This window comes from Podarcis gaigeae (assembly GCF_964106915.1).
Source record: "Podarcis gaigeae genome assembly, chromosome: 2".
NCBI classification, from domain to species: Eukaryota; Metazoa; Chordata; class Lepidosauria; order Squamata; family Lacertidae; genus Podarcis; species Podarcis gaigeae.
In genome coordinates, this window is record NC_139679.1 from 35,246,651 (window position 1) to 35,271,170 (window position 24,520).

Genomic DNA, 24,520 nt, shown 5'->3' on the forward strand with positions numbered 1-24,520 from the left:
CACAGCCCATACAGATTGCGCATGTGCGGCATCCCACGCTTGCGCAGTCCATATGGGATGCAGCTCACGTGTGGCAGCATCCCGTATGGACAGAACGAGCAAGCAGCAGCCCTCGGCCGCTCTATAGCTGGGGGGAGGCAAGGGCTATCTTGTCATCCCTCCCAGAGTGGCACCTGGGGTGACCCTGCCCCCTCTGCCCCCCCTTCCTACATCCCTGGTGATGCTCCAGATTTTTTCAAAAGAAAATAAATTAGGCAAGGGACAGATGTAAAATTGCATTACCAGTTTTATCTCAAGAACGTAAGTTCTCCATCACAGGAAATTTGAGGGGGAGGGGGAGGTAATATAAGAATTCATTTTCTTCCTACCTCCCCCCCCCCCATTGCATAATAATTTCCACAGCAGCAGTCTTTAATATAGGCTCCCCCCCCCAACATCATTCTTGTTAAGAAGTCTACCACCCAAGGTGGTTGTGTTGCCCCGGCTTATGGGCTGTCATCATTTGCAGAGGTAACTTCCATTTTGGCAGTTCTGGAAATTTGCCTTCAAGGCCCATCAATCATTCCATGGAGAAGTATCGCCTTTTCAATTGTCCTAGATTGGAGGCTTGACTTAACAAAGTGATTTAGCTAAGTTTAACAAAGTCCCTGAGTTCTCCTGTCTGCACTGGGACAGGAGGCAACTCGATCTTCATGTCTTACTTTCCCCCCTTGCAGACAGAACCTCCACACATTTCATGTCTGTTGTAATGAATGGAAAGCAGTATGAAATTTCCTCTATTGTGGATTCATAAATCAGCATCAGTCTGATCTGAGCCATACACCAAAGTCGTGTGGGGGAACACCACTCAACCATCTTGCTGTGTGCAAGTGTTTCCTGACATGAACGTTACATCTGTTTAAGGGGCAGCGGGGGAAATAACGCATGAATCAGCCCTTACAGCAGGAGTGGCAAACCTGTGGCTCTCCATTTGTTGCTGAAACATAACTCTCATCAGCCCCAGCAAACATGGTCAGGGATGATGGAAACTCTAATATAGCAATGTCTTGACTGGAGCGTCTGCAGGTTCACCATCCCTACTCTATAATTCATGGGAAGGATGCATCAAAGTTGTCGGTGTGCAAAATTAAAAGAGAGCGGGGAGGGGAGTCAAAGTATTAAAAATATCTCTTGTATAGGAGCAACTGATCTCCCCTTTGACTCATCACTGAGCAGATGCAGTTTCTTATCCAAAAGGTCATCTACTTGTCCATATGGAAGATATTAAAGACATGCTGGTGTTCCCCTTGATAGCTTGATCCAGTTCCTAATCTGAATTCTAAATTTCTTGATCCTGGGAAAGAGCAGTCTTGCCTTAGGTTTATAACAGCTGTGTGTCCTAGAAGAGTTGTCACTGAATCCCAACAAGTTCAGAAATAGGTGGCGCATGGACCATCAGTTCTTCATATTTGGCCAGGAACAACTTCAGGCGGGACCAATAAGAATCCTCATTGTATGTCAACTTCTTCTCTTTAAAGTACCGGGAAACAATTGGCTTGATCTAAAAGGGAAAGGCAGCATTAATTAGCATTACTAGTGATTACTAATATTTCCAGCAGTTAGGATAGCCCCTAGACTAAATCCCTCTTGGGCCCTCATTTGCCAGCTGCAGAAGCAAAAGAAGGGTGAGGTTAAACAGCATGCCCTTCAACATTTCTCTGATGAAAATAGGGACATCCTATTCAATAAATAGGGACGCAGGTGGCGCTGTGGGTTAAACCACTGAGCCTTGGCTTTGCTGGTCGGAAGATTGGCAGTTTGAATCCCTGTGACGGGGTGAGCTCCTGTTGCTCGGTCCCTGCTCCTGCCAACCTAGCAGTTTGAAAGGACGTCAAAGTGCAAGTAGATAAATAGGTACCGCTCCAGTGGGAAGGTAAACAGCGTTTCTGTGCGCTGCTCTGGTTTTCCAGAAGCTGCTTAGTCAATAAATATTCAATTTATTGAATATTTATTCATTAATAATAATTATTATGTTTATGTTTATATCCTGCCCATCTGACTGGGTTGCCCCAGCCACTCTAGGTAGCTTCCAACATATATAAAAACATCATAAAACATTTAAAAAACTTCCCTATACAGAGCTGCCTTTGGATGGCTTGGGGGTCGCAAAACAACATACCCGCCAATATTTCTCTGATGAAAATAGGAACACTCTAAGGAAAAGTGGGACATTTCAGGATCAAATCAGAAACTGGGACAGCTTCTGAAAATCCAGGACTGTCCCTAGAAAACAGGGGCACTTGGAGTGTCTGGAACAGTCCTCATGCCACAGATATTTGGCAAGTGGCTGGGGGGGTGTCCTCCACTTCCATCACAAAGCAGCCCCAGCTCCAGCAAAACTCTTTGCTGTTGACCTGAGTTAAAGGCTCAGGCCCCAAGTATCTGAACAACCACATCCTTCCCTACAACCCCTCTCAACTGTTAAGATTGGTGGGAAGGCGGGTGCTTGGTATTTCTGCTGCCCTCAAAACTAATGTGAGGTGGTGGCCTGGAAACCAGCATTCTTTGTGACAGCCCCTAAATTGTGGGATTCCCATGGCACCAAGGTTTGTCCAGCATCTTCACTGTACAGCTTCCATTGGATGCAGAAGACACTCCTCTTTACCCTGGTCTTTGATAGCCGAGAATGTAAAAATATACCTGTCTCTGCCTTCCGATTTAAACTGCATGGGTTTCTTATTTAAATTGTATTAGTTGCTTATAAAAATTATTTTTATCTGATTTTAAAATTAGATGGCTGCATTGTTGTAACCTCCTTATGGTGAGGAGTGGGTAAGGAAACCTATAATGGATAGAATAAATGCAATTTCTTCTATCCCCAGAGATGTGGCCTTGACCTCCCATGAATTCACTTCCTTCTTAAAACCACCAGACATGTCCCCTTCTCCTTACTCATTCCACATTCAATAGACACTCCTGCCTTCTAAAGACCCAACACGTCCATTCGCCACCCAACTTCGCACCTTTAGGCACATGTTATCAGAAAGTGCTGGGAAGAGATGATGCTCCACGTGGCAGCTGATGATCGAGTGCCCAAAGGACCAGTCCAGCAGGGGATTCCGAGGCAGGTTCAGAACGCCGCAGCTCATCATGTGAATCCGTTTGGGCTTTTTGTCAGCTGCGAACATTGGCAGGCCAATATGCTACGAGACAAAACCACAAAGAGCTAGCTGCTGCTGATCCTTCCTAAGAGCTCAAGAGGAAGCTTAGCTACAGAAGGAAGCATCTGAATAATAGCAATAAATCATGTTTCCAGATACATCGCAGTGAGCCCCACTCTATAGTGGAGAAACAGTAACTCATCAGAAATGGAACAGACCCAGAATTCTGCATTAAGTAATTCGCAACCTGCATAAAGGCAGGGATGGGGAATCAATTTGATTTAGTTCACATAAACCTAGAATTTGTATGTTCTGAAACAACGTGCAAACTGAAATGCAAGCAAGATTTCCAAATTTGCACTTCTCTAAATTCTGCAATACTGTATAGTTTATAGCATCACAAAAATATAAATAATTCACTTTTCAGGGGAAATGTGGCATAAAAATGCATATATTAGTGAGATTAAAGCAAAAAATTATTATTAACATATAGAGGGGAAATCTTGCAAAAACACGTACATCAAGCAAGATTTCATAAAACAATCTGTATATTAGGAGAAATGCATGCTAACATTCTATTTTTTGTGAGGACTTCTTTTCAACAAAGTAAATAGTAATGTAGGAATGTAGGGACCTGAACTTAAGATGGGGGAAAAGAGAAACTGCAAGAAGCCTAAATGGACAGATTCATCCATCTACTGTATATAAAAAAGATCACATCAAGTATGGATGCTGTCAAATATCTGATGCAGCCTAATTCCATGTTTACTTGCAATATTGCATCATATACCGTATACTTAGAAGTGAGTTTGTTTATAAACTACATTACACTTATTATATTTGAGTGGGACTTATTCTTAATTGAGTGAACAGGATTGCAGCCAAAATGCATACTTTCTGAGAGGCATCTCTATATGTGTGTTTGTGTAGTTAAATATGCAACTAATGTTTCATTGTTCCATTTCCTTTGCAGGTTTTGCAGAATCCCATCTTTTAATCTACTTACAGCTCAGTCCTGTGCATCCCCATTCAGAAGCTGGTTTTGCGGAGTTCAGTGGGAGCTCATATATATGTGTGTGGGTGTGGGTGTGTAGGATTGCAGCCTAAACATGTCAACAGTGGGAAAGAATAAAGCATTTGCCAAATATGTTGGATGTTTCGAGTCACACGGCCTATTGCCGCGAGACCATCAATTAGTTAAACAGCAAGAGAGCCCTTGATACAGAGTTGGTAGCATTTACCTGGAAAATATTAACATGGATGTAAGGGTGAGAAAGGAGAGCTCGTGTGACCAGCATGCAACTGAGAGCGGACCACATGGACTGGAAACCTGAGATGTTGATCAGCAGCCAGTAATGGGAGTACAGGCCAACAAACATGCAACAGAGTGTCCGGATGGCCGTCTTCAGTTCAACTTCTTTGAGCAAGCCTGTGGAATCAAGAATCTGTGAATGTAGCAGCTCTCAGGGCTCTTTTCCTAAGCTCTCAGGGCTCTTTACCATAGGTGGGAAGGCACATTTCTGAGAAGCAACCTGAAGCTCTGCCTCATGTGGGGCAATTTGCAGCAAGGCTCCATTCCTCATCCTTCTCCCTGCTAATGCTACAGCAACAGTCATTCTATTTTTGAAGCATTTCTATAGAGCCAAGCAGTGGTGTTAGGAGAGGGGGTGTTCAGCTCTTTTTCCTCATCACATTTCCCTAATGGCCTCCTTCTTGGGAGCTCGGTGGCAGGGGAAAATATAGGTACAGCATCTGTGTGTGTTGGTGGGGGGAGAGAATTTAGAGTGGGGAAATAGTTCAGGAAAGATCAGTGGCTTGCTTAGGCTCCCCTCCCCACAGAAAAACACATCACCAAAAAGTAGCCAATAGAAGATGCAGTTCTGTGCAGAATTAGCTTCTGCTGACTTATGTAGGTGCAAATTTAGAAATACTTGCTATAATCGAAAGAGAAATAAAACATACCTAACTTCACACAAGATTACAGTGGTATCTCGGGTTACGTATGCTTCAGGTTACATACACTTCAGGTTACAGACTCCGCTAACCCAGAAATATTACCTCAGGTTAAGAACTTTGCTTCAGGATGAGAACAGAAATAGTGCTCTGGCAGTGCGGTGGCAGCAGGAGGCCCCATTAGCTAAAGTGGTCTTCAGGTTAAGAACAGTTTCAGGTTAAGAATGGACCTCCAGAACGAATTAAGTACTTAACCCGAGATACCACTGTATTGTTAAATATTTGAAAACTAGGAAAAGGTGTGGATTTTGTTGAGTGGCATCGAGGTACTCCCCAGTAAAACTAGTTTTGGTAGGATGTGGTAAATGGTTTTATTCTGCACTCAAGGTCCACCTGCCTGATCATAATATTTAAGGTCAGGAGTATTTGAGGTCAGGCGAGACTGGCTTAGCAACCCTGCGGAGGCAGGTTTCTCCCCTCTAATGTGTGGAATGGCCTGTTTGCTTGCTTCAAATAGCTGGAACTATGTTCTACAGGCCTCTTTCTCAGCTTGTGAGCACACTTGATTCATATTAAGTAGGTGGGACTGGTAAAACAGATGCTCTTGTCTAATGGAAGTGGATTAGACTAGCATACTACATCTGAACCCCTGGAACATGAATTGAGAAACCTGTGGGTCATGGACTTTCTAAAGTAAACCAAACGTAATTATTGCTTTTAATCTTTAACTGGTATGATGAATACCTCTACAACTTTTTGTTTTCTTGACGTAACGCTCATGATATTGACCTATGAGTATTTTTAGTACTGCTTGTAAAACTGTACGCTTTTAAAACAATATTGCAATATCCTGCAATCCAATGGTGGTATTCTTAGATTCCTATAAACAAAAACAGCAAATTGCTTTGTAAGTACTATAAATATTTCAACAAATGATTCCACATTGATAGAAGCATTAAGTGCATTTTTGCTTCGATGCCTCATATACTGGTTATAAAATAAGCACAAACTTGCAGTTAAAATGCATGACATCTATGGCTGCCAAAGACCTAAGGTCCAAAACTCAGGCGACAGTAAAAAGATGAGTCACACCACACCAAGTGAATTTCGATTGGCGGGTTGCCATACCAAAAAGGTTTGGAACCGCTAGAGTAGCATATCTTTGGTCCTTCCCCATCTTCTTACACTGAGGCAAAGAATAAATGCTACACATACTGTGAGATACAATGACCAAAAATATCTCGACTTAAATCACCTTCTACATGAAGATACTCAAAATTGTCTAGGATAAATGTTATATTTGAAAAGTAACAGGATCCAGAGGAGAGCAACGTACCAATGGCTACCAATGGGGTGAGGATGGGCACTGCAATGGGTGCAATGAACATGTAAACATAGCGGTTCAGGAAGGGAAGCTTCCATGTGCTAGAGTCTCCCAGGCCGATGACATTTGTGTAAGCGTGGTGGATTTTCACATGGTTGTAGGACCCCTGTTCTGCCGTGAAAGCAGAGCAAACCTGGGACAGAAAGAAATGGTAAATAAACGAACACTGCCTGCTTATGTATGTAGTACATATGCATCCAGGGCTCTCAGAAGTGACAGTATTACGGAATTTTACATAAGGTTGCAAGCCTTGTAAGCTCACTATTGGTCAACAAGACCTACTAGGCGGTACCGTATTGGCCCAAATATAAGCCACACTCCCCCCCCCCAATTCTGATCATGAAAAGTTAAAGTGCGGCTTATATTCGGAACCTTACACCACCAGCAAAACAGCACAGCTCCCACCCCCCGGAAGGGCGGCTGCCCACCACCCCAAAGCCTTCCCCAAGCTGTTGGAACGAAGGTGGGGAGTCATATCTCACTCCTTATCCCTGGCAGCTCAAGGGAGGCTTTGGAGCAGCGGGTGGGCTGTGCGATTTTGCCCCAGGCTCCCCTCTGGGCAGGGGGAGCTGCACCGCTTTGCTGATGCCCACTCTTTGATCCGTCCACTCGAAGGAGGCTTTGGAGCGGCCGTTCCTAAGCCTCCCCTGACCCACCAGAGCTAAGGGGGGGAAGGCTGCCAACAAAGCGGCGTGACTCCCCCCCCCCCCCCAGAGCAGCCCGGGAGCATGGGAAACCGCAGTCCACCGCAGCTTATATTCAGGGTTCCCCCCTCCAGTTTTATAGGTGTGGCTTATTTTCGGGTGCGGCTTATATTCAGGCCAATATGGTAAGTTTTAGAACACTGCTGTTTGGTGGTGAATGCTCTAATTACTTAATTCAGTGTAGCCTCCCTGACTCAAATGGGACTATGTTAGAATGTGTAGTTTCACAACAGGGTCCATAACACAAGATTTCATCTGCTTGTACCACCCAAGGGTCAAACTACACATTACACAGAAATACATGGAAACGTAGCTTGTAAGCCTGTTTTGAAGAGTAAGGACTACTTGGAGAGGGGGAATGTCATTTGGGAGCACAGAAGGGGTGCCGGGGAAGGAAATTTCATTCTTCCACTTCTCATTACTTTCCTGTTCCAGATTGCTCCTGAAAAACACAATCCGATGCATGCCATCTCAGAGTCTTAAAATTGCAGCCTAAGTGACTTTCTTCACCTGCAGAGTTACACACGTGTGCAAATATGCATTAAAGATCATACCCCAGACCCTCCCCTTTTTAGTCCTGGCTATCCCAATTTCCATTTCATATAAGACTCTGAAATTGTTGCAGGCAATTTGAATGAATTCATTTTGCAAAATAAAAGGGCAAGGTTGGCTGTGAATTTGTTTTATACTCGATCTGAATCAAGCAGTTTGGAATTTCCTCACTTGTAATCTTATTTTGACATCTTTCAATTAGGGCAACTTTTTCTCTAAAGCTTTGCCAGGTTCAGCCACAACTTGAGTGGAGCTGAAGTTTCACAGACTCCACAGACTCACCTTTGAGAGCCACTCCTTGAATCTTGCTACCCAGGATTTGTGAGAAAGCATTTAGCAATCCCTTTGCGAGGTGCCCCCATGTGTGGGGACGCGGGTGGCGCTGTGGGTAAAAGCCTCAGCGCCTAGGGCTTGCCGATCGAAAGGTCGGCGGTTCGAATCCCCGCGGCGGGGTGCGCTCCCGCTGCTCGGTCCCAGCGCCTGCCAACCTAGCAGTTCGAAAGCACCCCCGGGTGCAAGTAGATAAATAGGGACCGCTGACTGGCGGGAAGGTAAACGGCGTTTCCGTGTGCTGTGCTGGCTCGCCAGATGCAGCTTGTCACGCTGGCCACGTGACCCGGAAGTGTCTCCGGACAGCGCTGGCCCCCGGCCTCTTGAGTGAGATGGGCGCACCAACCCCAGAGTCTGTCAAGACTGGCCCGCACGGGCAGGGGTACCTTTACCTTTACCTTTGCGAGGTGTGCAGTGTTGATGTGGCCTAAAGGTTATAAAAGACTGATGCCTTGTAAGTTGTCTGTGCTGCCGGCGCCCTGCCACTCTCCATTTCCAACACAAGATAGGAAAATGATGGACATAATGATGGAAAGAACTTCTTTCAAGGGAAAGATTTCTATATTCAATGTACCCCTTTTTCAGGGCAACTTTTCACAAAAAAGGGAGCTTTTTCAGATTTCTCAATTTTTATCTGACCCTACATAAATATTATTTCCTGCTTTCCTGAGGTTAAGACAGCGTGAGAAACAAATATGGGGTTAGATCCATGGAGTAAAATGTGGCACGTGAGCCCCCTGACCACATTCTCCACTAATCTACAAGAGAACTCTCAAGTTTGTTCATTGGTGGTTTTATGTGCCAGTTCAAATGGTCCACATTCAGGGCAATGGTAATGCGTCATGTTGGCAGTAATGCAACAAAAGACGATCTTTTACTGGATCTGTCCAGTATTAAAGCAAGTGGTCATGCAGATAGAGATAGAGCGGCACTGGACCCCATTAGGTTTAATATCTGTATTACACAGAAGAAAATGCTGGTGATGTTTGTAACCCCCTAATCATTTATTTGATGGTGAAATAAGATAAAGGTAAAGGGACCCCTGACTATTAGGTCCAGTCGTGACCGACTCTGGGGTTGCGGCGCTCATCTCGCTTTATTGGCCGAGGGAGCCAGCGTACAGCTTCCAGGTCATGTGGCCAGCATGACTAAGCCACTTCTGGCGAACCAGAGCAGCGCACGGAAACGCCGTTTACCTTCCCACCAGAATGCTACCTATTTATCTACTTGCACTTTGATGTGCTTTCGAACTGCTAGGTTGGCAGGAGCAGGGACCGAGCAACGGGAGCTCACCCCGTCGCAGGGATTCAAACCGCCGACCTTCTGATCGGCAAGTCCTAGGCATCAATTACTTTAGATAACTATTGCAATATGTAGTTTACCCCTCATGAAGCTGCAATTCCCAGCATAAACTGCAGTTCCTAGGATCCTTTTTCTTTGGGGGTGCTTTAAATGTAAAGTTTATGTAAATGTAAAATGTGCTTTTAACATAAAAGGAGGGGGCACCTGCAGATGAAGAAATAGCCTCACACTGACACACACAGACGTGCACGCGCGCACACACACACACACACACACACACACACACACAGCTTTCCACTCTCCTCCTCTAAAATAAAAGGGGGGAATGGGTTGATACGAGTCAAACCTCTTTGCATTCTCTCACAGAACAGGAGCTGCTGAAAGTGAAACGCACCTCAAGGAAGAATACGGCCCATATTTTCCCCCAGGACTTGGACTCCGCCAGAGCATTGTGGGTGGCCAGGTGGCTCCCCTTCACAGTGAGGGTTTGATGTCCCACACCCAAGATGGCAATGCCCAACAGGAAAGGGAACAGATTGTCAGAACGCAGAAGCAGGAACCCTGGGGAGAGAGAGGACACATTTAGAACCTTCTGCTAGAGGTAATCAAAGGACCTAGAAGGTCCATGGGTCCTAACCAGTCTATCATGATAGCAACAAGGACCTTAGAATTATTTGGGCTCAGCTCATAGCTAGAAGGGAGGTTGATCATACTATCTGGTAGTCAGACAGAATCAGGACACTTGTGAAGAACAGGATCACACCTGTACTGTACATTTAAAGCACATGACGCCTCTTAACAAACCCCAAGAGTGCTGGGAATGACAGCTCTGTGAGAAGTAACTAACCCTTCTCAGAATTCTTTAGAATAAGACATTTCCTTTAAATGTATGGTGTGAATAGGACCCAAACTGGTCTGCTTTTTGGAGTTTAATGAAGCCTGGACACTTTGAATTGAGGGCTGCCGAAAAGTGATTTGTTTTGGGGTGGGTCTTTTTTTACCATAGCCGTGTGGTGTTTTTCTGTGTTTTTTTTCTTTTTTGAAGGCCCAAATAGGCATTAAAATGAGAGGCAGAGCTTTTGCAACTCAGTGTCATGTGGATGATGTCATTGTGCCATATTTTGCCCTGCCCCACGTCATTGGCAGGGTCAGGATAAGGCATGGCACCAATGATGCTGTGCCACATGTTCTAACTCAACATTACAGGAAATGAGAAGAGACCAAAAATGAAAACAAACCAGCAGCAACAACTTCCATGTCTTTCAAGATGGTCTAGTTCAGGGTTTTCCAGACTTAGGTCTCTAACTGTTGTTGAACTACAACTCCCACCTTCCCTAACTAGCAGGACCAGTGGTCAGGGATGGTGGGAACTATAGTTTGGGGACCCAAGTTTGGAAAACACTGTTCTTGTTGGACCTTCAAATGCACTCAGCTAAGTCAATGTGAAAGAACCACAAATACATTGTTCTGTTCCATTCTGGAATGGTTTAAGGCATATTTATTTGTTTTTGCTGTAACCCACCATGGGACCTCATGTTGAAGGAGGGATAATAAATAAATTTTCATGCAGCTGGGACAGATATGAGGGAGAACATCCTCCAGACTCTTCAGCTGGCTGAGGAATAATTTGGTCAAATACATCCCAAAAATTAAACTCCCAAAGAGAGTGTCTCTCTCCCCTGTAAATAACCACATACCACCTGGGCACTCCATTACTGACCTTACTGTTAGATAGCACGGATTTTATTATGCAGGATGACTAACCACCAGGAGGTCAGGCTGCACAGCAAAATAGTGACTGATCTGAAATTCACCAGATTAGCTCTATAAAAGCACCTGCCAACATCAATGCAGATTTCCAAAACCACTCCAGTAATGTTTGCTGTGACTTGCTGTGTTCTTGCTTGATACCATTTGCAACATGCCCACTGAGCTAGGTTGGAGAGCTCCTCCACAAATAAGTTTCTATGGGGAATATCTCAAGATGATTTATGATAACATCAGTACAGTGTTGCACTGACTCACTTTTCAGTGTGGGAAAGCTCCACCATCCTTTTCTGTTGCATAGTCCAGGGAATATGTGGCCATAAGCGGCAAAATGAAATAGTAGCCCCACCCCCAACCCCATGCTTAGGAGTGCAGCACAAGGACGTTAACGTACTCCATGCTGTGAGGGTCAGACACAAGTCTCAGAGCATTCTAACCAACCCATCTCTCAGCAGCCAGGCAGATGCCCCAGAGAAGTCTCTGTGCAGGGTAAGACTGGACAATGCCCATGCCTTGGTAGCTCAGCAGTTGGCAACCTATGCTTCCCCTTCTTTGACCACATCACAGGGCTTAAGATCGGTAAACTTTCAGGTGTAATAGCACCCGTCAAGAATCACAGGACTCCCCGGCCTTCCTCCCACACCACTCCGCAAGTTCAATGAGCACCTGAGGCATTCTCCTTACCTACTGGCAGGGAGAGAAGGTTCAAAGCGATGATTGTGCCATCGATGCCATGCCTCTCCCACCAGCTGCTGCTCTTCACCACGTCCTGCACCATCTCAGAGAGCTCCCGCATCATGGATTCCTCAGACCTCCTCCCTCCGGTTGGCTCCAGTTCCTCCTTGGCTGATCTTTTTAATACGCCCATCTTGTTTCCTTTGCCTAGGCCTGAATCGCCTTGGGGGGCCCTTAGGCTTTGTTCTACTGAAATCTCCTCTTCCGAAGGGCCTTCTCTTCTGGAGTCATTTGGCAGCTGTCGCTTGGCACCTGCGCCCTCTTGGCTTGGGGCGACCCCTTGTCCTAGCCTCCTCTCACTTTCATCCTGGCAACCGTTCCCCTTTTCCGGCGCCACCCCAGGGCTTAAAGGAGACGCTCCCTGCAGAGGTCCTCCACCATTCACATCTGCTGCCTTGGGCTGCTCCTCTTTCCTTCTCTCTGGGCACCATTCCTGGTTGTCCTTCATCAGCATCTCGCCCTGCCGTGGCTCCATTCTTCCCTGCAGAGCACAGGACACTGCAGAGTGAGAGCCAAGGTCCTGGTGCTTCCGCAGGATCAAATAACAAGCAAGGCTGTCCCAGCAGGAAGGGGAGAGAGAGAGAGAGAGCAGAGAAATGCAGGTGGCCTTCCTGGCAGAAGTGCCACAGTGTGCAGTCAGAAATGCTCACTGGGCTGTAAGCTCATGTTGCTTCGCTCTAGCCTGGAGAAGTTGGCCCCAGTCCCATCCCTAGGCTCTGCCCATTTTATCAGCCTCTGCTCTGGCAGCTTCCGCCACTCCCATTCTGCTTGTGTCTCCATCCCAATGGGGCCGTGTCCCTTGCCCTTGGCTCTCTCTGTCATTAAGAACAGCTTGTTCAGGCAGGAACAGTGCTGCTGCGCTCACCACTGCCGAAGGACATGGGAAGGGCAGGGCAGCGGGTATCTTTGAAAAAAGGAGCGCGGAGCTCTGCTGGAGGCAAATAGGAAAAGCAAGAGAAGAGGCAGACTGCAAGAGAGAGACCCAGGTCCATCACATCCCAGTCTTAAAGGGCCATCCCTGATATTAAAGCAGAACACTCTTCAAACATTCCTGGATCTGCAGTTTTAAAAGTATATTCTAAATGCTTACAGCTCTCCATCTGTGTGTAGCACAGATGAACGTACAGTTTTGTGAATGTGAGGAGAGGGGGTCATAGTTGGAAGAGTTTATTATGAGCGTGGATTACTATTGTATTATTTTTCGGTATTCAGCAGAACCCTCATTACTCCAACCTGATTTGTGTCTTCCTTCATAATAGAAAACCTGTGTTGGTGTAAACAGCTTTTTCATTTATCTTCTTAGCATAAGCCTGTGCCACAATGGCTCAGGGGATTTATTTAAAGGGCTGCCGTGCCAGTTCTGAAGAACTAAAAAATGAATTAAAAAAATCAACTCCTCGCAAATCATGAGACTTTATAAATGCCAGTTATAAATGTTGGGAAATTATTTGTATTGGCCCACAGATATTGCCAATATTAAAGGATACAAATAGATTTCTTTCCGTGTGTGTGTGTGTGTGTGTGTGTGTGTGTGTGTGTAGGCATATTTAAAATAAGCTAGTACCTAAACACAAACATATACACACAGAGAGAAGAAAGCACTATAAAATTCATATTAGTTTCCTGATCTCTGGCCAGGACCACTAATATTTTTGCTATGCTTTGACCTCTTTCTCACAAAAGTTGTTTTTATTTATTATTTTAAAACAAACAGTTGAGTAGCCTAGGGCTGCCATACATCCGGTTTCCCCTGGATATTAATGGGACTTAAAAGGCAGAATTGACGTCCGGGGAAGATTTGCAAAAGGTGGTGGTTTGTCCTGGGTCTTAGGTAAGTCAATAGAAAAATTCTGGGGTTGTTTTTTTGTGTCTTTGTAAACAGTTTGGGTGTTTCCTTAAAAAAAGCTCAACAACCTTCAGGATGTCCTGGTTTTTACTTTTGGAAATATGGCAACCCTAGAGTAGCCTAAACCTATAAGAGAGCCAGTGTTGCATAGTGGATTAGGACCTGGAAGACTAGGGTTCAAATCCCCACTCAGCCATAAAGCTCACTGGGTCACCTTGGGCTGGTCACTGCCTCTCAGTTTAACCTACCTCACGGGGTTGTTGTCAGGATTGAATGAGTATAGGGAGAACCACGTATTCAACCTTGAACACCTTGGAGACAAAGGTTTGGGTGGGAGTGGGAGAGAAAGGAAGGAAGGAAGGGGGTCAGAGTAAAAAAGAAGACAGATGTAGGCAGTGGAAACAGCAAAGGCGGCAAAGAGAAACACAAGCTGTGTATTTAGGCTGGCAGATATTGTTTCAGTTTCCCAAGATAAGCTGAGTAGGGTATATGTAGGACAGGCATGTACTGAGACTATTAAAACTATTTGAGGGGGCAGTAGGGAGGAATGGGCAGACTAGTTTGGTGTATTAGAATGTTGCATGCTCAGATGCTATGAAGATTGTGTGTTTCAGGTCAAGCGAAAGGACAAAAGCTGCCAAACAGGTCTGGCTCAATACATTTTGCTGCCTGAGGCAGAAGAATTTTGCCTGAGGCGCCTCCTCCGCATTCCATCTACGTAAACTGACTGGACTGGCAGTGCAATCTTACCTCTGCCCTTGCAATAGGAGTTCCAGGAAAGGTATGTGACACACACACGTGACTTCAAGAAGTCAGGGAATGGCTTGGGAACTCAGGAGACAAAGCCAGGGGAGCTGCTGCTACTGCTGCCACCCAGTATGTGCTGCATGAGCCAGTTGCCTCACTTTCCCCAATGGTAGGGCCAGTCTCAGTGTCAAATGCCTGATAATGTGTAATCTGTCAGCTTCCAGGCAGAATTCCCAGAAGTAATGTTATTTTATTGATTGAGTGAGTGAGTGAGTGAGTGAGTGAGTGATGTTTTTATTTTATTTTTCTTTCGCAATCAAAGTGGTTAAGAAAAAGATAAATCAATAAAATCAAGGGGGGGGGGAATACAACCCTACTTTTAAACACACAAAAATTAAAATATTAAAGCAGGTTAAAATCACTTCAGCTTTCTAAGCATCTGGGTAGGCTTGTCAACACCATGTTTTTTAGCAGGTGCCTTCTTGATTTCAATAGGCAGGGAGTTCGCAGTGTAAGTGCTGCCACACACAACAATCAAGTTCTTACAGATGTGGCATCTGTAGCAGTGTCAATTCTGCTGATTGAAGTGGTCAAGTGGGCACATATGGGGCATGGCAATGTCATAGGTAGATATTAAATAGTACTAGAGATAAGATATCCCCCCTGCGGCACCCCATAATGTAGCCACCAGGGAACAAAAAGGCACTCACCCAAAGCTCCTCTCTGGACTTGGTTGTGAAAGTAAGATTGGAAACATGGTATAATACAGTGCCTCAAATTTCCATTCCCCAGAGGAGATCCAGGAGAATACTATGATCAATGGTATCAAAAACTGATAAGAGATCAAGAATCAAAAGGAAAGTGGCAATCCCCGTGTCCCGCTCTGCGCATCAGGGAGACCAAGTTCTGTGGCCAGGCCTGAACTCAGATTGGAGTGGTTCTAAATAATCTGTGTCCTCCAAGAACACTGGCTGCTGCCCCACCACAGCCCCCCACCACTTTCACCACAAAAGGGGTATGCACAACTTGTCGATAGTTATTCCAGTCCAAAGGGCCTACAGCCAGTTTACTTAGAAGTGCCTTCACCACTTTCAATGCAGCAGGGACCAGTCCCTCACCCAGTGAAGGGTTAACACAACCCAGTTATCCACCATCAGTTTGCCCTCCCAGATTCTAATGAAGATGTGGTGTTAAAAAAAACCACAACTTCATTTCACTTTTAAGGAAAAGAATCCCCCCCCCCTCGTGTGTGTGTGTGTGTGTGTGTGTGTGTTTCATATACAGGGCCAGCACCCAGTATAATCAGCAAAATGAAAGGGCCCTGGGGCACCCTACTGCAGCTGATGTGGTTCAGCTGGGCATTGGCTGCAAACGGTGGAGCTCCAAGTTTGCTTGGTGGGTAGGGGGTGAATACTGTCACCCTCTTAACCAGGGGTCAGCAAACATTTTCAGCAGGGGGCCGGTCCACTGTCCCTCAGACCTTGCGGAGGGCCGGACTATATTTTGAAAAAAAAGTAATAATGAACAAATTCCTATGCCCCACAAAAATCAAAATTGGAAACAGAATTGTAAGATTCAAAAATTAAGAACTTGTCAAGAATGTATAACTTGCTGTTGAAATGGAACACTCAGGATGAAATGGTGAAATCTGCTATGATAAAATGGGCACAATACGTAGGACATAACATAACGATGGCTGACTGGGAACAGTTATGGACCACAGGTATGAAATTTACGGCATGTAATGCCTTAAGAGAGAATTTAATGAAAATTATTTACAGGTGGAACATGACACCAGTCAAGCTTGCAAAAATTTATAATTTACCTGACAATAAATGTTGGAAATGTAATGAGACTGAAGGTACATTCTTTCACCTTTGGTGGATATGCCCAAGGATTAAGACATTCTGGGAGATGATCTATAATGAAATGAAAAAGGTATTTAAATATACCTTCCTGAAGAAACCAGAGGCCTTTCTCCTGGGTATGGTCGGCCAACTGGTGCCAAAGAAGGACAGAACTTTTTTTATGTATGCAACAACAGCAGCAAGAATACTCATCGCGGAGTATTGGAAGACACAAGATTTACCCACCCGGGAAGAATGGCAGATGAAGTTGATGGACTATATGGAACTGGCGGAAATGACTGGCAGAATCTGAGACCAGGGAGAATAGTCGGTGGAAGAAGACTGGAAAAAATTTAAAGACTATTTACAGAAATACTGTAAAATCAATGAATGTTAGAAAAATGTTGGAATGAAGCTATATGGCTTTAGTAGAAATGTTATAAGGAATTAAGTACAAATAGATTATTAATGTATTAAAGGGGAAAAAATAAGGTTAGAATATGTTAAGATAATTACAGGACAGAAAACAGAGGAAGATGGAAAGGAATTGCTGAAACAGTTAACTGAAGTGGAATACAAAAAGGGAGGTGTGAGGAGGTCGTTGAAACAAGTGAATGAAAGATAAGATATTGAAATTATTGGATGTGTTTTAAATTGTTTTTGTTTTGTTTTGTTAGTTTAATGTTTTAGTGTTAGTGTTATGTAGTGTTTTTGTTTTTGTATTGTATTGTATTGTCTTTTTTTCTTCTGTAGCGTTTGTATTGTTAATAAATATTATTTAAAAAAACAAAACAAATTCCTATGCCCCACAGATAACCCAGAGATGCATTTTAAATAAAAGCACACATTCTACTCGTGTAAAAACACCAGGCAGGCCCCACAAATAATCCAGAGATGCATTTTAAATAAAAGGACATATTCTACTCATGTAAAAACACGCTGATTCCTGGACCATCCACAGGCCGGATTTAGAAGGCGATTGGGTCGGATCCAGCCCCTGGGCCTTAGTTTGCCTACCCATGCTCTTGCCTCATAATGGCGGCAGCACCCCTGAGTTAGGGGTACGGTAGGGTAGGGCTGGTTTTAACATAGGGATTCTGGTCAGTTCATGTATCCCAACTGGACACAGAGTTCCACATGGTACCGCCATAACCAGGCCACCTCCCTGTATTCTGCCAGGAATTTCCCTCTCAAAGAAAATTCCTAAGCAGGAATTTCCTTCAGTTAGTGCAGAAGCGAAAGGAAGGCTTAACCACCACCCTTTCCACACCTTCTGGCATGCAAATAATTATCAGAGAAAGACAGACAGACAGACACGCACACACACACAAACATACCCCTCCAGCTGATGTTATTTTCATTTTTAAAAACCTGTAAATTAAATGCGAAGGTAACATCTTACCTGGTTTGGTCTCAGAAACATGCAACTTTGATGGCTCTCTTTGACCCATGTTGTAACCCACAGCATAAGTTCTGCATGTCAGGTGACACCCACCCACTGAGGAATTAATCATCTCTGGGAATTTGTTACATAACCATGTGATACCCATCCAAACAACTGCAGGCCATTGCTCAAATGGGATGCAATGCTAGCACGTCGCAGGATTTCTGGGGAAACCTGTCTGAACCGGTTCTTTGTAATGATGGGGAATTCAAATTATTAGCTGCTATATATACAGGCTTCTCCTCTTATATTCCATTGGCTCTTCTGTGGTATAAATTAGGACTGTGCACCATCACCCTGATCTGATCTGGGGCCCAATCAAGCACTTGGGATCTGAAGCAGTTTTGGGCCAACCCAGATCTGGGCCCCAACTCAACTCTATCCATGCAACCCTAATGTTTAATGAGGATTTTAAATCTTAATTACACACGCTGTCAGGAGAGGGTGCTGCTTTGCCAACACACTGCCTGCCTCAGTCTAGTCTCAGCTGGTGCCTTGTACCCGGGAGTTGTATCACACCTCTTCCTATAGGCCCAGCCAGCCTTGCTTCATTTCCATCCTGACAGAGCTCCACAGAGCCTGTGGCTCTTAGCTTCATGGGGGGCACACTGGGACTGCCTAAGAAGGAGGAAGCCGCAGGGTGAAGGGGTGGGGTGGGGGAAACACTGTCCTTGCCGTAGTAATACAGCCGCTGCTTCTTACTCCTCATCTTTGGCTACTTCTGCACCTGAGAAGGCAGTGAATGGGGTTGGTGAGGAGAAGCAGAGCACAAACGGAACTGACTCTGGAAGGAGTTCAACGTCATCCCTTAGAAACCAGCACTGCCAAGTGTGCACATGGAAGGGCAACCACCGTCTCAGACCACAACACCAAGTCCTGTACAGTGGTATCTCGGGTTAAGTACTTAATTCGTTCCGGAGGTCTGTTCTTAACCTGAAACTGTTGTTAACCTGAAGCACCACTTTAGCTAATGGGGCCTTCTGCTGCCGCCGCGCCGCCAGAGCCCGATTTCTGTTCTTATCCTGAAGCAAAGTTCTTAACCCGAGGTACTATTTCTGGGTTAGCAGAGTCTGTAACCTGAAGCGTATGTAACCTGAGGTACCACTGTACTGAGTATCTGCTCAGGATTGTCCCAGTTCTTCTCGACCCTTCGCTTGTGCAGCCCAGGCAAGGAAAGTATCTATTCTGTAACACTCTCACAGACACACAAACACGTCCTGACCTCCCTCTGCTAAGTCAGTGGGCATTGCAGGAGGATGAGTGGGGTGGGAAGTCCCATTGCTCTAGCAGGAGTCCTTGTGTGGGCTTCTGCTATAGGCAACAATTTGTCAAATCCTGCCCTATACTTAATTCAACAGTATGAATAGTTTTCATCAGTGGTTTTCCCTAAAAAAAAAGTTTAGGGGTACTCTCATTTTCCTACTCATATTGAAATACTGCCCCTCAATGAGGCCAAACTTAGATTCACAAAATGTTTAGGGGTATATGTACCCCTGCATCCCCCCCCAGAAAAAAAGCACTGGTTTTCATGCTTACTCATCCGATGAGACAACAAATGTAGTTAGCAGGCAAATAGCATTTTGGCACCCCCTAGTGACAGAACACACATATTTCAATATACTAGCTGAGAGGAAGCCAGTCTTCTGCTGCAGCCCAGAGAGACTGCATGTTTAAACAGTCTAATCCATTGAGAATCTAATTACAGAAGTCCAGCCTGATATATTTTCTGTGTAAATTCATCCTCATTCAGAAATGAGGCAACTATAAGAGGCAGCTCCTTTTAAACAGTACCTCTGTATCCAGAGATGTCAGGGACTGACCCTGGTAAAGCATGTGTTCTACCACTGAGCCCAGAGAAAGAGAATATGAGCTCACCCACACACTCTCAGAGTGGTGCAGCAGGAAGGATTACTCTATTAGAGACATGCAACCATTTCCTCACTTAAGCTCTCCCTCTGGCAAAAGAAAGAATCCCTAGGAGCAGGCAGCACTTCTGGGTTCTACACACAGCATAGGAGAACTGGGAACAGACAGGGCAAGTGGCATACTAGGTTCCCATTAAGGCCCACAATCAGTCGTATTGTGTTAAAGCTGGTTTACCCATGATGGTGATAGGAGGTAAGAGGTACTCATTTTGCACCTGACTACAGGCCACCTGCAACCAAGTGAAGGTGCCTAGGAGCCACAATGGTGCCTGAAATCTCCACCATCTGGAAGTGCATCCCTGGGGAACCTTCGATCTTGACTGTTTTCACACACTATCAACACATTCTGTAGAATTCTATCCGTTATCTTTTATCTGCACAATCAGAATGAATTTCAGACACCAATAAGTCATATTGAAAAATACAACTTTTGAGCTTTCTGAGCTCAAAATGGCAACTAGGCATTCCCTTTTGGCAACTGTAACCCTGGTTTAAGGAGCCATTTGGTGCCTAGATTATACAGCAGTTTCTAATAATGTTCCTGGGTATCTTACAAGGGTACTCCCCTACCTAGACTAAAGTTACACAGCTCTGCGTTTTGCTAAAATGTGCCAATTTCTGAGCCAGCTCTACTTGATTGACACCTGCCTTTCCTCTGGCAGAACAAAACTAGGGCTTCACTAGCGCTTTTCCTCAGAACACAGGCAAGGAGGTTTCAGACATGCAAAGAGGCACATGCCCCAAGCAACTGAAGTAACTATGTGCATCTATTCACTTTTTAAAAATTACGTAGTTATTTTCTGAAAAGTCAGAACAGAATCTTACCAATTCACCCAATATGTCCTCTTGCTGTATATAGACAACATAAATAATTCCTACACCAGCAAACAAAACATAACATAACCATCCTTAAAAATATTACCTCTAAATTAGGTGCGAGTCATAGGTCTATGATGTGGCCATAGGATGTGAGGAAGCATACTACTGACCTCAGGTCCTGCAGCATGTGGGCTTCTTGAAGGCCCCTGGTTGGTCACTGTGGCAAATGGATCCTGGACTTTGATTTGATGAAGTAGGGATCTCTTGTGTTCTTATGATCATCTGAGGGCACAAAAAATTTTAATTGATTCATTTATTATACAGTGCTATACAGTGCTATATTATACAGTGCTAGAAAAAGAGATGCTGGAACTCACCATGAGGACCTCCCTTGTTCTCTTAAAATGGCAATGGCACCCACTTGAGAGGTGCCGGAACTGAGTTACAGTGAGTTCTGGGTGAAAAAAGCGCTGATAATATATACACCCCACAAACCTAGCACACAAACATACCTTCAGGCAATCCAACTCTGGTTTCAGTCCTTCTTTGAGTTTTCCTTCTCAACAAGCTGATAATGGTTGTCATTGGACACCACCCAATTATACTGATGATAACTCTTTGCAGCCGCTTAGGTCCAGGTCACATTATACAGGGGTCAGCAAACTTTTTCAGCAGGGGGGCGGTCCACTGTCCCTCAGACCTTGTGGGGGGGGCGGACTATATTTTGGAAGGGGGGGGGGAATGAATGAATTCCTATGCTCCACAAATAACCCAGAGATGCATTTTAAATAAAAGGACACATTCTACTCATGTAAAAACACCAGGCAGGCCCCACAAATAACCCAGAGATGCATTTTAAATAAAAGAGAACATTCTACTCGTGTAAAAACACACTGATTCCCATGGGCCAGATTTAGAAGGCTATTGGGCCAGATCCGGCCCCCGGGCCTTAGTTTGCCTACCCATGCATTATGAGGTAAATAATGAACACTAAGCAACAGCTCGTCCCGGGCATTTCCTCTGAGTGTTTTCCTCAGAACAACGGTTTGTATAAATTGCAACCACCCCCCATCAAGAGAGGAATTAACCGCCGCGACATTTTCCCATGTATGAGAGATGGTAATAATAACTACATGCAGCAGTTAATGATCTATGGTGAACAGCCGCTGTAGAATATTAGGTGCTCCAGGAGTGACAGTGCAAACCACAAGCAAGTAATAGACCGAAAACAGCCCTAAGAAAAACAGGAATTCAACCTGATAGTGTGTCTCATCACTTGAAGGTCAAATTTAGCCAAAGAGGGAGTGGTTGCTCTTGCATATTCAATTAGCCCTGGCCATGTGACTAACCAGCATAAGATCAGAGGATAATTGGATGACATCTATACTAATTCATACCCAGTCCATCTAAGTCAATATTGTCTACACTGACCAGCAACAGCTCTCCAAGGCTTCAGCCTTATCTGGAGATGCTGAGGATCGGGACCTTTTGCATTCAGATCACATGCTCTGTATTGAGCTACAGACTTTCCTTAATATTAGATGTAGCCAAACATTTGATAAAAGTTAATAGAAAACGACTCAATGGGTGCCACTGAGTTGTCAGGAGAAAGAGACTACATTCAGCAATCAGGTAAAAAGGAAATGTGAATAGATTATATTAACTGCAAAAACTTTACCTAAACATACTTCCTCCCTCTATTCCTACTTCAAATACATGTGGTTGGGCAGAATTGACCATTATATTGGGAAGGAAAGTAATGATGGAAGAAAAGGACACTTAGTGTGAAGTTTGGGGCTGGGGGGTCTGCCTCTGCTGAGTTCGCCACTGTTCAGAATTGTGAAACCTAAAGGGGAGCCAAAGTCCCATGGGTGAGTTTGATTGGCATTGCTCCCTCCCTGTCCTGGTGTTTACTAAGTCAGCGCCAAAATCTGGTTTCCCTCCCGCTCGGCACAGGATTTTGGGAGGGAAAAATGAGATGATCTCAGTGAAAAATCGTTGCTATCCCTCCCTCCACTGGCTGAACTTTGAATGCAGATCTGTGGATTGTCATATATATGTTTTTTTTTAAAAAAAGTGGCATATTTCAAAAAGTGAAAATCCAGACAGAAAAGTTGTTGGCAAAGTTGTTGAGCTTTTAGTTTTGGCCAAAGTTGTTGAGATATTTCTAAGGAAAACCAGCAAAGAGGACATTTAGCAGATTTTCGGCCGGGCACTGCTTGCAGCTGCAATATTCCAGATAGGTCCTGGAAATTTGAGGTGTATGGCAACCCTAGGTACTGCATACTGTTGAGTACCACCAGAGAAAAATTTTTTTTTGCATCTTATCACCATTTACCTCTATGAATACCTGAACCACCCACATTCCCACTCTTTTAAAGATATTAAATACAATTGCAGCACTTTTTGGAACCGACAGCAGAATTTTCTGTTAAAGCTTCAGAAATGATGGATCTGCAATATTCTCCAGGTCCTTGTCTCATGAACATCTGTGTATTTTCTTATACACTCATTTTTACACACGCAACACTGCAAATAGAAGCACACAAGCAGGAAACTGGCACACACAAAAGATATGAATCCTTATTTTTAGAGGCGCATAGAATTTTTAATGCTCCTGTGGCACTTTGGTCCTTGGTTTGATATTTCAGTAAACAGTAAAGACCTACCCAAGTCAGATCTGACTGTGTGTTGTCTCCAAGTGAAGAGCACCATCTACTGGTAAGCTGTAGCATCGTCCTTTCTCCAGCTTAACTAGTTACTAGTCTGGTCCCTGCAGTTTAATACTTGGGACAGCAGAGGATTGGTTTGCAAAGGATCCATGCACTTTTGCTCAACAATATTTGGTCCTGTTGTAGCCCCGGCTGAGTCCCATTGCTGAGCAAGCAGGGGCTAGGAGTCTGGAAGGAGCTCTCACCTGAGAGCAGAATCCACATACAAAGTCAAACAGTCCAGAGATCAGGGAATCCTGATGGAGAGCAGGTAGCAGCAAGCTAGAGCCAGAAACTACAGACATTGTTTCCAGCATCTGACTGCTGCTGAGAGCTCTGTTTAAGAAGGCCACAGCCAGCTGGTTCTCATCAGTGCTTTCTCCCGTAGAGTCACTCCACCTTCTCCTCCTTCAGGATGCTGTTCAACAGGTGAAGCTGACTCCTGGGCCCATGACAGGTCCAGGCAGAGCACCATACCAAGTGGGGCTAGGATTGCAGCCTTTGGTTTACAGCAAACCTTCAAAATATCAAAACGCAAAAGGGGTGGGAGAGAGAAGTCGCTTTGCAAAACATATCAATAAATCAATAAATTCAAAAATCAACAATTTTGCAAATGCAGAACAGAATTTCAATAGAAACACAATTGAAATAATCTAGACTTAAATATATAGGCGGAGAGCAAAAAAAGGCCCAGGCCCTGGTCTTCTTGCTGTATGACCTTCGCAGCCTGGCTTAAATAAAGTTCAGAGGGGGAGCAAGGTCATCAGAAGACATCTGAAGGCAGCCCCGAGTAGGGAAATTTTTAATGTTCCATGTTTTATTGTATTTTTATATTTTGCTGGAAGTCGCCCAGAGTGGCTGGGGCAACCCAGTCAGATAGGTGGGGTACAATTATTTAGAGGTTTGGGGTTAAACCCATCTCCCCCACCCAAGAGCTCTGCCAAAATTCAGAGCCACCATAACTGGGTTTCAGGAAATCAAAATAATAGGCGATTCATAGATCTTCCACTTCTTCTCTGGCTTGGCCTAACTTGAATTTCACCCAAGGAACTTAGTTCAGTCTTATCTATAAAAAGAAGTGCATATTAGTTGCTGGCAAAGCTGGATAAACAAACCAGTCAAATGTATCGCCTGCCTATTGTACTGCTTTCGCAAGAATCAGAAAACCAAAGGAACAGATTAATGAAAGCACAGTTTGCATTGTTCATGACTTTTTCCCATTGAATTCCAACAGTTCTTAAGAAGACAACAATGCAACCAATCATAGATTTCATCCAACACGTTCCAAAGATTGCAGTGATAACGACAGCAGGC

At 44.6% G+C, this 24,520-nt stretch overlaps 1 protein-coding gene and 1 long non-coding RNA gene across 2 annotated transcripts; both read right to left on the bottom strand.

Moving 5' to 3' along the window:
* Positions 1–268: 268 nt before the first annotated feature.
* FADS6 (fatty acid desaturase 6) lies at positions 269–23,703 on the bottom strand. Its single transcript, XM_083728001.1, is given in 9 exon segments — positions 269–1,540; positions 3,003–3,182; positions 4,382–4,569; positions 6,430–6,610; positions 9,760–9,926; positions 11,817–12,348; positions 20,666–20,716; positions 20,718–20,777; positions 23,165–23,703. Coding segments are annotated over 9 exon segments (1,575 nt in total). The 5' UTR covers positions 23,231–23,703; the 3' UTR covers positions 269–1,390.
* On the bottom strand, positions 7,750–9,705 carry LOC310839444. Its single transcript, XR_014561506.1, has 2 exons — positions 8,462–9,705; positions 7,750–8,076 (listed from the first exon to the last, which is right to left on the bottom strand). It is a non-coding gene; the product is annotated as an uncharacterized lncRNA (long non-coding RNA).
* Positions 23,704–24,520: the final 817 nt, after the last annotated feature.